The sequence below is a fragment of the Zootoca vivipara genome, chromosome 1 (assembly GCF_965207765.1).
Source record: "Zootoca vivipara chromosome 1, rZooViv2.hap1.1, whole genome shotgun sequence".
In the NCBI taxonomy this organism is placed as follows: Eukaryota; Metazoa; Chordata; class Lepidosauria; order Squamata; family Lacertidae; genus Zootoca; species Zootoca vivipara.
In genome coordinates this window covers 104,656,848-104,670,870 of record NC_142582.1, presented here as the reverse complement: position 1 = coordinate 104,670,870, position 14,023 = coordinate 104,656,848, and the positions used below count along the sequence as shown (strand labels likewise).

The 14,023-nt window shown below is 45.0% G+C and overlaps 2 protein-coding genes across 3 annotated transcripts in view; both read left to right on the top strand.

The window, feature by feature from the left end:
* Positions 1–14,023, top strand: part of ABCD4 (ATP binding cassette subfamily D member 4) — a 352,667-nt gene that overhangs the window by 23,540 nt on the left and 315,104 nt on the right. The window lies entirely within an intron of this gene.
* Positions 1–14,023, top strand: part of LTBP2 (latent transforming growth factor beta binding protein 2) — a 137,836-nt gene that overhangs the window by 71,937 nt on the left and 51,876 nt on the right. Inside the window, exon 9 of the mRNA XM_035108559.3 lies at positions 12,827–12,901. Within this exon, the coding sequence (XP_034964450.3) occupies positions 12,827–12,901 (75 nt within the window). The remainder of the gene's footprint in view (positions 1–12,826; positions 12,902–14,023) is intronic.

Below are 14,023 nucleotides of genomic sequence, written 5' to 3'. Positions count from 1 at the left end.
AGCAATTTTAATGCTGCTCTTCTGATTACAGTTCCTAATAGTTTAATATTGCTGCTCCAGCAGCTAGGATTTTTCAGTGGCTGGTCTTTTTAATTGGCGTGTTGTTATTTTGCATATGTTGCCCTTGTTTCCTGTCTCTTCATGAGCTGCAGGAGGAGGCAGTGACAGCCACCTGCTTGGATGACTTTAAAAGAGGATTAGACAAACTCAGTGGCTACCATCCATGATGGCTATGCTCTGACTCTGCAGATGGAGGCAGCAATGCTTCTGAATACCAATTGCTGGAAACCACAGTAAGCGAAAGTGCTCTTATGCTCAGGTCCTGCTTCTGGTTTACCCCAGGCATCTGGTTGGCCACTGAGACAACAGGATGCTGGACCAGATGAACCATTGGCCTGATCCAACAGGCTCTTCTTATGGTCCTGCTTTATAGTGCTAGATTATCGTTGCAACCCAATATGTTAAAGAAGACAAACACAACCTCACTTAAGAAAAATGCATGCAAAGCAAGGATGTATATCCCTCAGCAATAAGGCTGCCTTACCCACTCCCATTACATTGGGATAGGAGTATTGTGCTAAGGTGTGTCACAGCCAAATGACACATCGTAGGAAAGGCATGCAGTCCAGGACTGGACCTAAGTTTGAGGGAGTCCTTGGCAAATGCTCCCTGCACTTGGTGGGACATGGTAGGCAGCAGCACTACCATTTTGTTTTCTCCCAGTGCCCCTGATGTAGCTGTCAGGAAATGGCCTACTTACGAGTAGGACCCTGGCAGAGACACGTGCCTGACTGGCATGTTCCCTGGGCGATCGTTCGGGAGCTTCTTAGCCTTCCTCAGCCCCCGGACATCATAGTGATTGATGTAGGAATACATCAACACCCTCTTAGCAACCACAGAGGTTTGCGTAACAGACCACAGCAACTCAGCATTTTTGCTAAGCTAGTTTATTCACATATAAACACACGGAGCTCTTCAACATGGCTCCCTCTCTCTCTAGCATCACACAGCAAAGAGAAAGAACAAAGAACAACAGTTCCACTTCAGGAACACAGTAAGACAAACATCCTGTCTACGTCACTTCCCACTCTGTGGAAGGAAAACACATACAGTCATATGAGAGACAACAAACCTATGACTGCACACGGGGAATGAATCTCCAACAGTAGCATCGCCCTGGGGCATTGTGGGAAATTAAATGGGAAATGGTATCCCCCCCCTACACACACTGGTGGCTCTCATTTGGCTTTGTCATATGGCCCTGGAGTGACACCAGCAGTATTGTGTGCAGTTCAAATGGCAGCTTGCTGGCCCAACCACCTGGCAAGCTACCCAAAATGCCATGTTCTGATGCTAGGCCTGCTTTGTTCACAGTTACACTTCTTCAGAGACACTCATGCTAACCTAAATTAAATTACACTAGGCCGAATGTTGAATACCGTCTATCTCAGAAGTCAGCATTTTACACTATCCCCTTCCTTTGTTCCTACGAATCATGAACGGCTTTCTTATCCGCCGCATTCCTCCTCACTGTTGCACAGTCTCATCGAACAGCTGAATTCCTTTGCATCATCTACTCCATGTGGTTATTCTCCAAGTAATAATATCTTTTATTCTTGTTGGAACCTGCCGTTGCTCCTGTCATATAGGCAGCTCACTGTTTTCTGGCTCGGTTCCATCAACCTTCCTGTCAGCAATGGCTCACAGCCCCCCAAGCAGCCATGCTGGGCCCCCTGCAGAGATTAACTGTGACTGTTAAAACCAATTTCTACGCAGCTACTTCGACATGCAGCTCAGCAAGTCAGCTTGGCGTTTTGTAGCTAATCATTCATAGCAATGACTCCATTCTGGCTTCTGTTAGCCCTCAGGCTGCCCTCTTTCATATGCAGCTGCTGCCTGCACCTGATGTAAGGCATGCTTGGAGCACTGGAGCAGACATGTAGCCTAGAAGTGAGAGCATCAAAGTGTGCGGCCAGCTTCAAGCATTATCTGCAAACAAGTTCCTCTAATTGAGAGCTTGGCACCCTGAGGGCTCCCGAGGAGTGGGATGTACACGTGCCACATTTTAAATACCTTGGAAGTTGGCTAGGGAGGATTCTTAGGCCCAGTTTAGAGTTTACACAGAAACTGTGATTACCCGCCCCTGGCCAAAGCTTTTTCTTGAACTGAAGGTGCTGCAAAGAAAGTCAACTGCATATTAGTCCATAGCCTGCCATGTACTCACAAGTGAATATCCCTTACTCTGGCGTGTATCCTAAAATAAGTTAATTTTAGGAAGTTCACAGGTGGAAAGTTTCCTGTCCACAATTCCTCCTCTCTGTACCCCCCCCCCTGAAAAAGCCCCCGTGGAAAGTCAGGAGTCCCTCCTGAACAATGCAGTGGGACACAGGAGTTGCCTGGGGAGGTGGGAATCCCCCAAATTTTGTCTAGCTTTGGGATAGTCTTCCTTTCCCTTTTACCTTCCCAAGCCCAAGAGAGCCAGTGTGGTGTAGTGGTTAAGAGCGGTAGACTCGTAATCTGGGGAACCGGGTTCGCGTCTCCGCTCCTCCACATGCAGTTGCTGGGTGGCCTTGGGCTAGTCACACTTCTCTGAAGTCTCTCAGCCCCACCCACCTCACAGGGTGTCTGTTGTGGGGGAGGAAGGGAAAGGAGATTGTTAGCTGCTTTGAGACTCCTTCGGGTAGTGATAAAGCGGGATATCAAATCCAAACTCTTCTTCTTCTTCTTCTATCCCCATGACCCTGTGGAGAGGCTTTTTGTGGAGCACAGGTTGGTTTGGGGGGCAGGTCAGGTAAAGGAGAGCATTGGAAACTTTTCCTGGGAACTTCTCTCTAAGTTGTCTTAGGATTCAAGCCTCTGCTATCAAAACAAATTAATATATTATTTTGTCCAACTTAGAAAGTCAGGTGGTCCAACGTGTAGAACACTGACTTTAAACTGAGAAGCCTGGTGGTTGCATAGACCTGCGACACTGTTTATAAGTTGAGATACTGTTCCTGCCTGTGCATTTTTTTTGCCATTTCTCTGTCGGGTTTCTTCATGCAGGAGTTACACAATGGGTCCCCGGTTTAGATGCAGAACCTTTAGTGCAGTTACTGCTACAAGGCAGAGAATAAGGATGAAAAAGTACATTATGACGGGATGATACAGTTTCATTAGTTATCTGAAATAATCAAGATGCCAGTTTTGTTCTTTTTGAAATAATAACAACAACACAACTCAAAGCAACCAAAGAGATGGAGAATTACTATCTGAAAGAAAAAGCCACAGGAAGCCTTTTGAGGGTACAAATTAATTCGAGACTGTAGGAGATGAGTTTATAGTGGATGCTCGGGTTGCGAACGTGATCCGTGCGGGAGGCATGTTCGCAACCCGCAGTGCCGCATCTGCGCATGTGCAGGTCGCAATTTGGCGCTTCTGCTCATACGCAAAGCACAATTTAGTGTTTCTGTGCATGCGCGAGCGCCAAAACCCAGAAGTAACCCATTCCAGGACTTCCGGGTTTGGCGCGGTGCACAACCCGAATATGTGCAAACTGAAGCGGCCGTAACCCGAGGTATGACTGTATTTGTTTATTGCTTATAAATTTATTATGTATTAAATTTGTATACTGCCCTTCATCCATAGATTTCAGGGCAGTTCACAACATAAATTTACAATATATATATATATAAAACACAAGATCTATATATATATATATATATATATATATATATATATATATATATATATATATATAAATGTAAAAAGGACATGTGGGTATGTTTCCACTTTTCACCAAAACCGCTTGACCGATTGAGGTGAAATTTTGACACAACATCACATGTGAATGTCTGAAGGAAATAGGAGAGTTTGCTAAGACAGATGTCACACCTCCGCCAGGAACCCACTCAGCCAAAAGTGCATGCTGGGAAAAGAACCAGGTTACAAACCAGCGCCCTCTAGTGGTGGTTACGCTGGTACTACACCTATAAAACCTTCCCTCTCAAGAGCACCTTGGCTCCCGTTTACATACTAGGCCGAAGCCTTTACAGACTAGGCCGAATGGATGTACTGACTCGCCTGGGTGGGGGTTGGGGGGAGGAGGAGACGGGATATGTCAGGACATGGTGGGACCAGTCACAGGGATGAGTCGGGGTGGGGGGAGAAGGGGGTGTGATATGTCATGGGTCAGGACAGAGGGGGGGGGAACACAGGGATAAGCCGGGGGTGGGGAGGAGGGGGGATCACAGGGAAAAGCCGGGGTGGGGGGGGAGGGGCGGGATAGGTCATGGATCGGCACAGAGTGGGGGAAATCACAGGGATGAGCCACAGCAATGCGTGGCAGGGCCAGCTAGTACATAATAAAAATAAGGACAAAAAACAAACCAATAATTCCCCTCTCCCACAACACATTTAAAAGAGCATCTGATGTCAATCAGCCAAAGGCCTGGGTGAAGAGGAATGTTTTCACCTGGTACCTATAGGTGTATAATGAAGGCGCCTGCCAAACCTCCATTTGTATTTGTAAGCAATGGTGTTGTTATTTTGTTTATCTACGGATGCAGCATATGAAATATTTGGAAATGAAATCTTTTCCACAGCTTGAAAGCCAGCACAATGGACTACCTATCCAGTGAATTATCTTTTCTTCATTTTTGTTCATCTTTTATGAATGCCTTTGTGGAGCTCATGCGATGCGTTGCTATGACCACAGGAGTCTCAAGTTTAAGACTCTGAATGGTGTACTTTCCCCCGTGTTTCTAGGCTTCTAATTGTGTCTAATCTCCCAGTAAAATGACAAATCTTTCCCCTTCTCTCAGCTTGGGATCGTTGTTTGCTTGTAGACATAACAGAGACTGACATGGCACTGAATGGACACTAGGGAACTAGGTTACTGTCCCGGCAGTAGGTGGAGGCCCTGGCTTTAGCCACCTGCAGAGTGCTGGTGCTTAAAACAAAGCCTACTGTTTGCAGATCTGGCAGTAAAGTAAGGCTTACAGGTTACATCATTTTAACCTTCAGCCAAGTCTTCAGGCAGGGCTGATATCCCACTTTCCCCCAAGGAAGGATCTCTCCGATGCCTGTTAGTCTAAACCACATTTCCTCTTTCTGGAGAGAATTATAAACACACACACACACACAGTTGAGAAGCCCTAATCCTTTCTGGCTGCCTCTACAGATGCAATCACTGGCTGTGCTTAGTCAGAATATCTGACCTGTTTGTTTGAAGTGACTTTGTTCTCCTTCCTTATATCACATCCAAGTCCAGGAATCCAGAGCAGCAGGATCAGACTATTTGGAATGAAGGGAATGAGAAGGTCGGCTGCAATTCTCCTTCAAACCTGGCTTTTGGTTTTAATGACTTCACTCTTTTTGGACCACTGTTGACTAAATGGTGACTTCATACATATGGAAGGAGATGCTTCAGTAGCTGAGGTTGTGTCTGAACGGTGGTCTAGATTATAGGTGTCTAATTTGTGGCATAGATCAGTGTCACAAATCGTGCAAGCAGCAGTGGTTTGTGGCACTTCTGGGTGGGAGTAGGAGAATCAGGCCTCTCTACCACTGTCTAGCACCTCGGGGTTGTTGGTTTTTACTAGAAGCAAAACCAATTCAAAGCATGGAGTGGCAAGCACACTGTGGTGAATATTACAGTGGCACCATCTCATACTATGAGCATGATTTGTAGCATGTTTGCATACCCTCCAACCTTTCTCCAATGAAAATAGGTGCATCCCTCTTAATGAGGGTGAAGAGCACAAAATATGGCCTGAAGCTCAACATCAAAAAATCTAAGATCATGGCCACTGGTCCCATCACCTCCTGCTAAATAGAAGGGGAAGAAATGGAGGCAGTGAGAGATTTTACTTTCTTGGGCTCCATGATCACTGCAGATGGTGACAGCAGTCATGAAATTAAAAGACGCCTGCTTCTTGGGAGAAAAGCAATGGCAGACATTGACAGCATCTTAAAAAGCAGAGACATCACCTTGCCGACAAAGGTCCATATAGTTAAAGCTATGGTTTTCCCAGTAGTGATGTATGGAAGTGAGAGCTGGACCATAAAGAAGGTTGATCGCCAAAGAATTGATGCTTTTGAATTATGGTGCTGGAGGAGACTCTTGAGAGTCCCATGGACTGCAAGAAGATCAAACCTATCCATTCTTAAGAAAATTATCCCTGAGTGCTCACTGGAAGGACAGATTGTAAAGCTGAGGCTCCAATACTTTGGCCACCTCATGAGAAGAGAAGACTCCCTGGAAAAGATCCTGACGTTGGGAAAGATTGAGGGCACAAGAAGAAGGGGACGACAGAGGACGAGATGGTTGGACAGTGTTCTCGAAGCTACCAACATGAGTTTGACTAAACTGCGGGAGGCAGTGGAAGACAGGAATGCCTGGTGTGCTCTGGTCCATGGGGTCACGAAGAGTTGGACACGACTAAACGACAACAACAATGAAAACTGGGACATTACGAGAATAAATCAGAAACTGGGATGACTTCTGTGGATCTGGGACTGTTCCTGGAAAACAGGGACACTTGGAGGGTCTGTGTTTGCAAAAAAAGAGAGAGAAAATTATTTGCTCAGTAACTTTGGGCAAAACTAAAAAAGTTCAACAACCTTTCTTTCCATATTTTCACTTTCCCTACCCCCTCCCCGCACTCAAATATTATTTTCAGGATGTACAGATCAAAACTCTACGCAGTGAGACTTGCTTCTCACTGAATAAGCAAGCATGATTGTGCTGTGCATTAATAATCTCACCTTTAGTCCTGCATCTGTCCTACATTTCCTTTTTTTAAAAAAAATCACTTCAGTTCACTTGAAAAACATGTTGCTGGAGTTTTTCTGGAATTTATTGGCTTACTTATACTTGCCTATAAAAAAAGGTTTTGAGAGGTTTAATTGTGCATGTTGCCAGCTATTTTTTTAAAATAAAAAACCCATAGACCTATTTTAAGCAACTATTTAAAATTGACTACGGTGAGTCAGGAAACCATGTGTAGCCAAGACTGTGAGAACCTTGTAAAAAAAGCAGGGGGAAGGTAATAAATGAGCCCTGGGCTGTTACTCCAGCACCTAATCAGGAGCCTGTGTCATTCCTTCCACTTTCATTTCCCTTATCACGTGCCACCAGGACGAAAAAAAATCCCACATAAGCAGAGTGCTTTGGAAAGGCAGTCACAGGTGCCGTTACTGCACAGTTTTGGCAACACCTGACATTAACAGTAGTTGGACTTTTGAAAATAACCATTTAAGCTGATGGACTCTTCCTGCAGGGCTTGGGCAAGTCTTAGGCTACATGCGCACTATATATTTAAAGCCCGCACACACTTCCTCTAAAATCCTGAAAACTGTTGCTTATCCTTCGCATAGCTACAATTCCAAGCAAGCTTAACAAGCCCCAGTTGCCACCGCGCAATTTCTGTTCTCATCCTGAAGCAAAGTTCTTAACCCGAGGTACTATTTCTGGGTTAGCAGAGTCTGTAACCTGAAGCATCTGTAACCCGAAGTACCACTGTATTACAAAGCTGAGTGATTCCTGCTCTCAGTGATTAGTTCAATAGACTTAAAACTTCACTGCAATATACATTAATAAAGGATGCCCTCTCCACCCTTACTAATATTTGGGCGGCGGCAGCAGGAGGCCCCATTAGCTAAAGTGGTACCTCAGGGGTATTTTTGGTCATTCAATTAAGTCAGCTTGCATATATGCTCATGATGTGGCAGGTGCCATTTCCCCCACTGCATGAAGTGCCTGTGTGTAGGAAGCGAGGGACATGCAAACCACAGTCACAGAATCATAGATTCTGTTGGAAAGGGGCCACGAAAGGGTTGGAAAGGGGCCACGAGGGTCATATTGTCCAACCACATGCAATCCAGGATTTTTTCACTCAACGTGGAGCTCGAACCCGCGATCCTGGGATTAAGAGTGTCATGCTCTACCAGTTGAGCTATCCAGCCTCATGGATATTATATCCTTTTGCATATTATCCAGCCATACAGCACCCAGAGACATATATATTTTTAGAATACTGGAGGCCTAATCCATGTTTATCATGGGAAAAGTAATAATCCTTTTCTAAAATCACTCATAACCCCAGAGCTTTTGAATTAATATTAAAACCATTTTCCATGGGAAATTGGGAGAAATTCAAATAATATTTCTTTACTTGACAATAAAAATCTTTATAACTTTAAAATAATATTTAATAAGGATTTAAAACCATATGAAAAGTCCACATTCACAGTCCTCAGAGTCAAATTGTTGAAGGTTCAGAGTTTGACCAGCAGTGAGCCAGGAAGTATAAGAAAGAATGGGAACTTGTCATAACCACCACCACCCCTGAAAATTATGCCTCCCGGGTTGGTGTCACATAGTCTCACTGTATCCTCTTGTCTGTGCTGCTATAGAGGAAAAGGATTGAGCTCTTTCTCGGAAGTCCCAAATTCTGGTCCCAGGGCAAACCTTATGTATACCACAGAATTAAATTGCTTTTAATAGCCATTTAATCTGTTAGTGGGAATGTGAGAGAGTTTAAAAGAGGTTATCTCCCCTCATCAAATTACAGTCCCCAACATTCTCTGGGAGCAGCCATGCTTGTTAAACTAGCATCAAACCAACATCTTCTGCTATATGTTTTGGAAAGTAATCTTTTCACTACGCATTTGGACACCTCTTAATAGTTCAGAACCATTTTTTTTAATGATTGCTCTTGAGATCTAGGAGCTGGTTTCAATCTGTTTGGATACAGTTAGATGCCATTTTGAATCAAGATACCAGACTGAACCTTTCAAAACTGTACTGATTTTAACCACTGATTTCAAAACTCCGCTGACTTTTCTGGTTTTTTTTAGAATTCCTGAGCAGCACTGGGTATGAGGCTGCTAGTAGGCTTGCTGTTTAAATAGTTGACTGACAATGGGACCTGGTCAATTAGGGCAAATGGATCAGTGCCCCCACCAACCTCAGGGCTCATCCACTCTTACCTTTTGCCAGGTGCGCCAAGACACCCTGTCCCCCTCAATATTTCTTGGAAGGCAGCTGGCCCCCTCAGTGTTGAAGGGCCTATCATGCATGACGTGTACATGATGTGCATTGCAGGTTCAGTGGCTGCCTCCTCCAGAGTGCTTGGTCTGTTCCAGACAATGTAGCATTGTGTGTGCATCCCGCACCGGAGGCCCCTGAGAGAGCCAGTGTGGTGTTAGTGGTTAAGAGCAGTAGACTTGTAATCTGGTGAACCGGGTTGCTGTCTCCGCACCTCCACATGTAGCTGCTGGGTGATCTTGGGCTAGTCACACTTATTTGAAGTCTCTCAGCCCCACTCACCTCACAGAGTGTTTGTTGCTCAGCCCCACTCACCTCACCGAGTGTTTGTTGTGGGGGAGGAAGGGAAAGGAGAATGTTAGCCGCTTTTGAGACTCCTTCGGGTAGTGATAAAGCAGGATATCAAATCCAAATTCTTCTTCTTCTTGGGGGCAACCTTTTGCCCCACATTTTCTAGGCACAGGTCTGAACATTAAAGCACCGTATCTGAGTGCTTTTCTTTTGCCCTAGCACTCCCCCAGGAAAACCTGCTCTTTAACACTGAATTGGAACAAACAAAAGTTCGGGTTTTCCGTGGATTGCTGTTTGCTCCAATTCAGCAGTAAAGAGCGGGTTTTCATGGGGAAAGTACTGGTGGGGTGGGAGAAATGCTCAGAAACTGAGCCTGTGCCTAGAAACGCAGCACAAAAGGAAGTCTCCATGAGGGCTCGACCTATCCTCAGCCAGCCTCCACATGCATCCTGTCCTACTTACAATCATTCAGGGAATAGCTCTGCCTCTCATTGACATTGACTCCACCTCTTGTTGGTCTCCCTGTCTTTTGTCCCACCAGTCCCAATGGGCACCAATCACCACTGCTGACTGATGAGGGCACTGAACAGGAGCACTCCACACTGCAACACATTGTTGCCGATCCTCCTCATGCTCTTCCATTTCAGCTCTTCTCAAAAATATGAATGGGAAACTGAAAACCAATCTTTCAACTTTAGGGATCCAGTACCTTTAAATGTTGCACAGATGAGGGAATTCTGGCAGGTGAAGCTTTTCCAATCCCTTCAGCACAGCAACCTGGCAAGCCGTACCTGCCAACATTCCCTCATCTATACAACTGTTAAAAGTACAGATGTACTAACGCTGAAATGTCAACCATTGCTGCTTTAATTAAGATATGGTTCATTTAAAAAATGTTTTACAGCCCTTTAAGCAGAGAACATATTTAAAAGAGCCAGCTGTCTCATATCCTCTAGACTAGTAATGTCAATCCTCTCCGTTTTCTTACATTATTAAATTCAGAAATAGAAACAATCGCAGTGAAATCTGTACAGTATTAGGGTCCATGGAACAAATGTGCTCTGGTCATCTGAGGGGCAAAGTAAAGTGTTCTGAACTATTCTTATTCATTATTTAGGCACAATTTAGGTCCTCTAATCTCAGCCACAAAATTACTTTCAGGTGAGTGAGAGTAATTTCTGTCACTGTTCTTAACAGATAATTCAGAGTTGATGTGGGTAGCAATAACCTTAAGGGGTTATTTGTTGCCACTTAACTAATCCCCTCACTAAGATTCTATTATTTCTAACCTCTGAAAACTGTGCTGTTACTTTTGCCTAATGCAGTTCAATAGTTGGAGCTATGCATAGCCTCTGGAAGCTGTACCTGATGTTCAAACTTATACAATTTATTTTTATTAAGAGCTGCTTCACAACCTGGCTACATTGGTGTGAAGGGGAGGCAAGTCTTCCAAAATGGCAGTGAACACACAACAGGAAGATGTAGCCAGTTATTACATCATGGGTGCTCCTAACGTATGCTTGGGTAGTAACAGAAGGGGACTGCTTAATCCTCAAAGAATAAGGATTATTTTACCTCATTTTTTTTGTTTAAACTTAATTATTTGAACATTTTTTCCATTGCAAAAGAGCAATTCTCAGGTTGTTTAAGCAGGAGCCGTGGAATTTTGTCACTTACCAGAAATGACATCACTTGTCACAAATGCTGTCACAGATGTGCACAGGCTCCAGCTAGCAAAACGTTTTGTTGTTTTTTAGTTGTTTAGTTGTGTCCGACTCTTCGTGACCCCATGGACCAGAGCACGCCAGGCACTTCTGTCTTCCACTGCCTCCCACAGTTTGGTCAGACTCATGTTGGTAGCTTCGAGAACACTGTCCAACCATCTCGTCCTCTGTCGTCCCCTTCTCCTTGTGCCCTCCATCTTTCCCAACATCAGGGTCATTAGCAAAACTTACTTAGTTGAATTCAGCCCTGTCCACACTTCTGGTTGTCCTGTGCCTAGAAAGCACAAGTCTGAGCAATTTTTGCCTTTGTCCAACCACTTCCCCCCCAAACCCCCAATCTTTAGTGCTAAATCAGAGCAAACCTCAATCCAGAGAAAATGATATTGACATTTGGTCTGATTCAGTGGTAAACAGTGGGTTTTCCCAGGGGGAGAGCAGCATGGCAAGCGGAAGAGTGCTGATCCCCTTGTTCCACTGCATATATCAGAGCATTCATCCTGCAAGATAAACATGCTCATGAGTGTTTGGCCATTGGTTGCAGTTGTTGGAATAGAATACCTGGTCTTTGCCAACAGAGGGCTTACCAGCATTTGGGAATGAGTGCCTTCTTTGTGTGGGGGAGAATCTGTTCCACACTGTTGGGGGGAAACAGTGTTAGAGCATTGCAGTTCAGACCAGACAGAACACAGTATTCACATTCTGCAAACCAAGGAAGACAAGGAAGGCAATCATAGCAATTGTGCTTTCACGTTGGGTGTTTGTGTTTGGAGTCTCTAGGCAGAATACTTTTTAGAGTTCTAGGAGGATAGGTTTTAGCAAAGTTCTCAAGTTGCTGAGTGTGTTCTGGAGAAGAGACGGTTTGTGCAAAGTGCTCCCTCTTCATGCAAAATGCCATTTCTCCCTGTTCCTTCTTGTGAGCTCTTAAGTAAGCACTACATGGAATGAGATCAGAGGAAGGGAGAGACTCATACTAGTTGTCCGATAATCTAAGTTGTGGTTCCCCTAGGTATGGTTTATATCCTGGGGATGATGTGGGGCAATTAGGTGCTGAGTTACATCACAATCTATGCTCTGCCGGTCCAATTTGAGCATGGTGGTCATCAATGCAGCTATTTTAAAATTCCTTCCCCTCCCATTGAAGTCAATAAGAGGGATATCATTTGTCTCAGGTCCAGGGCTAGTTTAAACCTGAGCTGTCAATAGGAGCATAAGGAGCATAGTATGCTCCTCCCCTATGGCACCCATTTCTTGCCTATGACTCTACCCTGTTTTGGTTGTTCCATCAATCTGTATGGCCAGGTTGCCTGGTGTAGCTCTTGTGGCAGAAGCATTGCCTGAGTTTTAGCAGTTTAGTGGGGCTTCCAGCCAAATCCTGTAGCCTTTCAGATTTGATACAACTTGAATATAGCCTTGTAAAATGGTGAAGGGACCCCTGACCATTAGGTACAGTCGTGGACGACTCTGGGGTTGCGGCGCTCGTCTCGCTTTACTGGCCAAGGGAGCCAGCGTACAGCTTCCAGGTCATGTGGCCAGCATGACTAAGCCGCTTCTGGCGAACCAGAGCAGCACACAGAAATGCCATTTACCTTCCCGCCAGAGTGGTACCTATTTATCTACTTGCACTTTGACATGCTTTCGAACTGCGAGGTTTGCAGGAGCAGGGACCGAACAACGGGAGCTCACCCCATCACAGGGATTCAAGCCGCCGACCTTCTGATCGGCACGCCCTACCGTAGACTCTGTGCTTAAGGTTTTCTTTTCTTTTCTCCTCTCCATCTAGCTCACCCAGTGTTTGAAAATGGGCAAGTTGAATGCCCACAGGGATATAAAAGGTTGAATCGGAGCCACTGCCAAGGTAAGTGTGAAAGTTTCTCTCATCCCCTTTCACAGGTACTGTATGAAGGTACTGGGTATTATTCAGCTACTGTGTCATGTCAGCACAAAGGTTTTTGCTTGCACAGCAGGATCCTAAGAGCATAAGAAGAGTCTGCTGAATTAGGCCAATGGCCCATCTAGTCCAGCATCCTATTTTCACAATGGCCAACCAGATACAACCCTAGGCAAGACATCAGCACAACAGCACTCTGCCCACCTGAGATTCCCAATAACTGGTATTCAGAGGCATAATGATATTAGAGGTAGGACATAGCCCCCCTGGCTAGTACCCCATGCCCCCTCCCAAATCTGTGCCAGAGGGTTGGGGGAATCTCTGGAACTGAGTTAGGGGATGCATGGAACAAGAGACTTAGTGCTGTGTTGGATCCCACTCATTATATGCAAAAATGATCTGTGCCATGGTTACTTGCTTAATTACAACCCAAAACCCTACAGCTCTACTTACAAAGAGCAGAAACATTTAGTCACATTATTATGTATTCTAATTGATATTTCACCCCTTGAATCTCATCTACATTCAATTACCAGCAGTGCCAATGCATGAACATTTGCCTTACTTCGTCCTGTGATAAGATAAACTCTGCCCTACAACAGATACAGAATCTTCCATTCTGTAGAGAAATGTTGTTGTTGTTTAGTCGTTTAGTCGTGTCCGACTCTTCGTGACCCCATGGACCATAGCACGCCAGGCACTCCTGTCTTGCACTGCCTCCCGCAGTTTGGTCAAACTCATGTTCGTAGCTTCGAGAACACTGTCCAACCATCTTGTCCTCTGTCGTCCCCTTCTCCTAGTGCCCTCAATCTTTCCCAACATCAGGGTCTTTTCCAAGGATTCTTCTCTTCTCATGAGGTGGCCAAAGTATTGGAGCCTCAGCTTCACGATCTGTCCTTCCAGGGAGCACTCAGGGCTGATTTCCTTAAGAATGGATAGGTTTGATCTTCTAGCAGTCCATGGGACTCTCAAGAGTCTCCTCCAGCACCATAATTCAAATGTAGAGAAATGTAGGCTGATACATATCTTTGCCTTTGATGAGTTTATAGTTAATATAACCTCACAACTGCAGGGTGTGTTCTAGGTAAA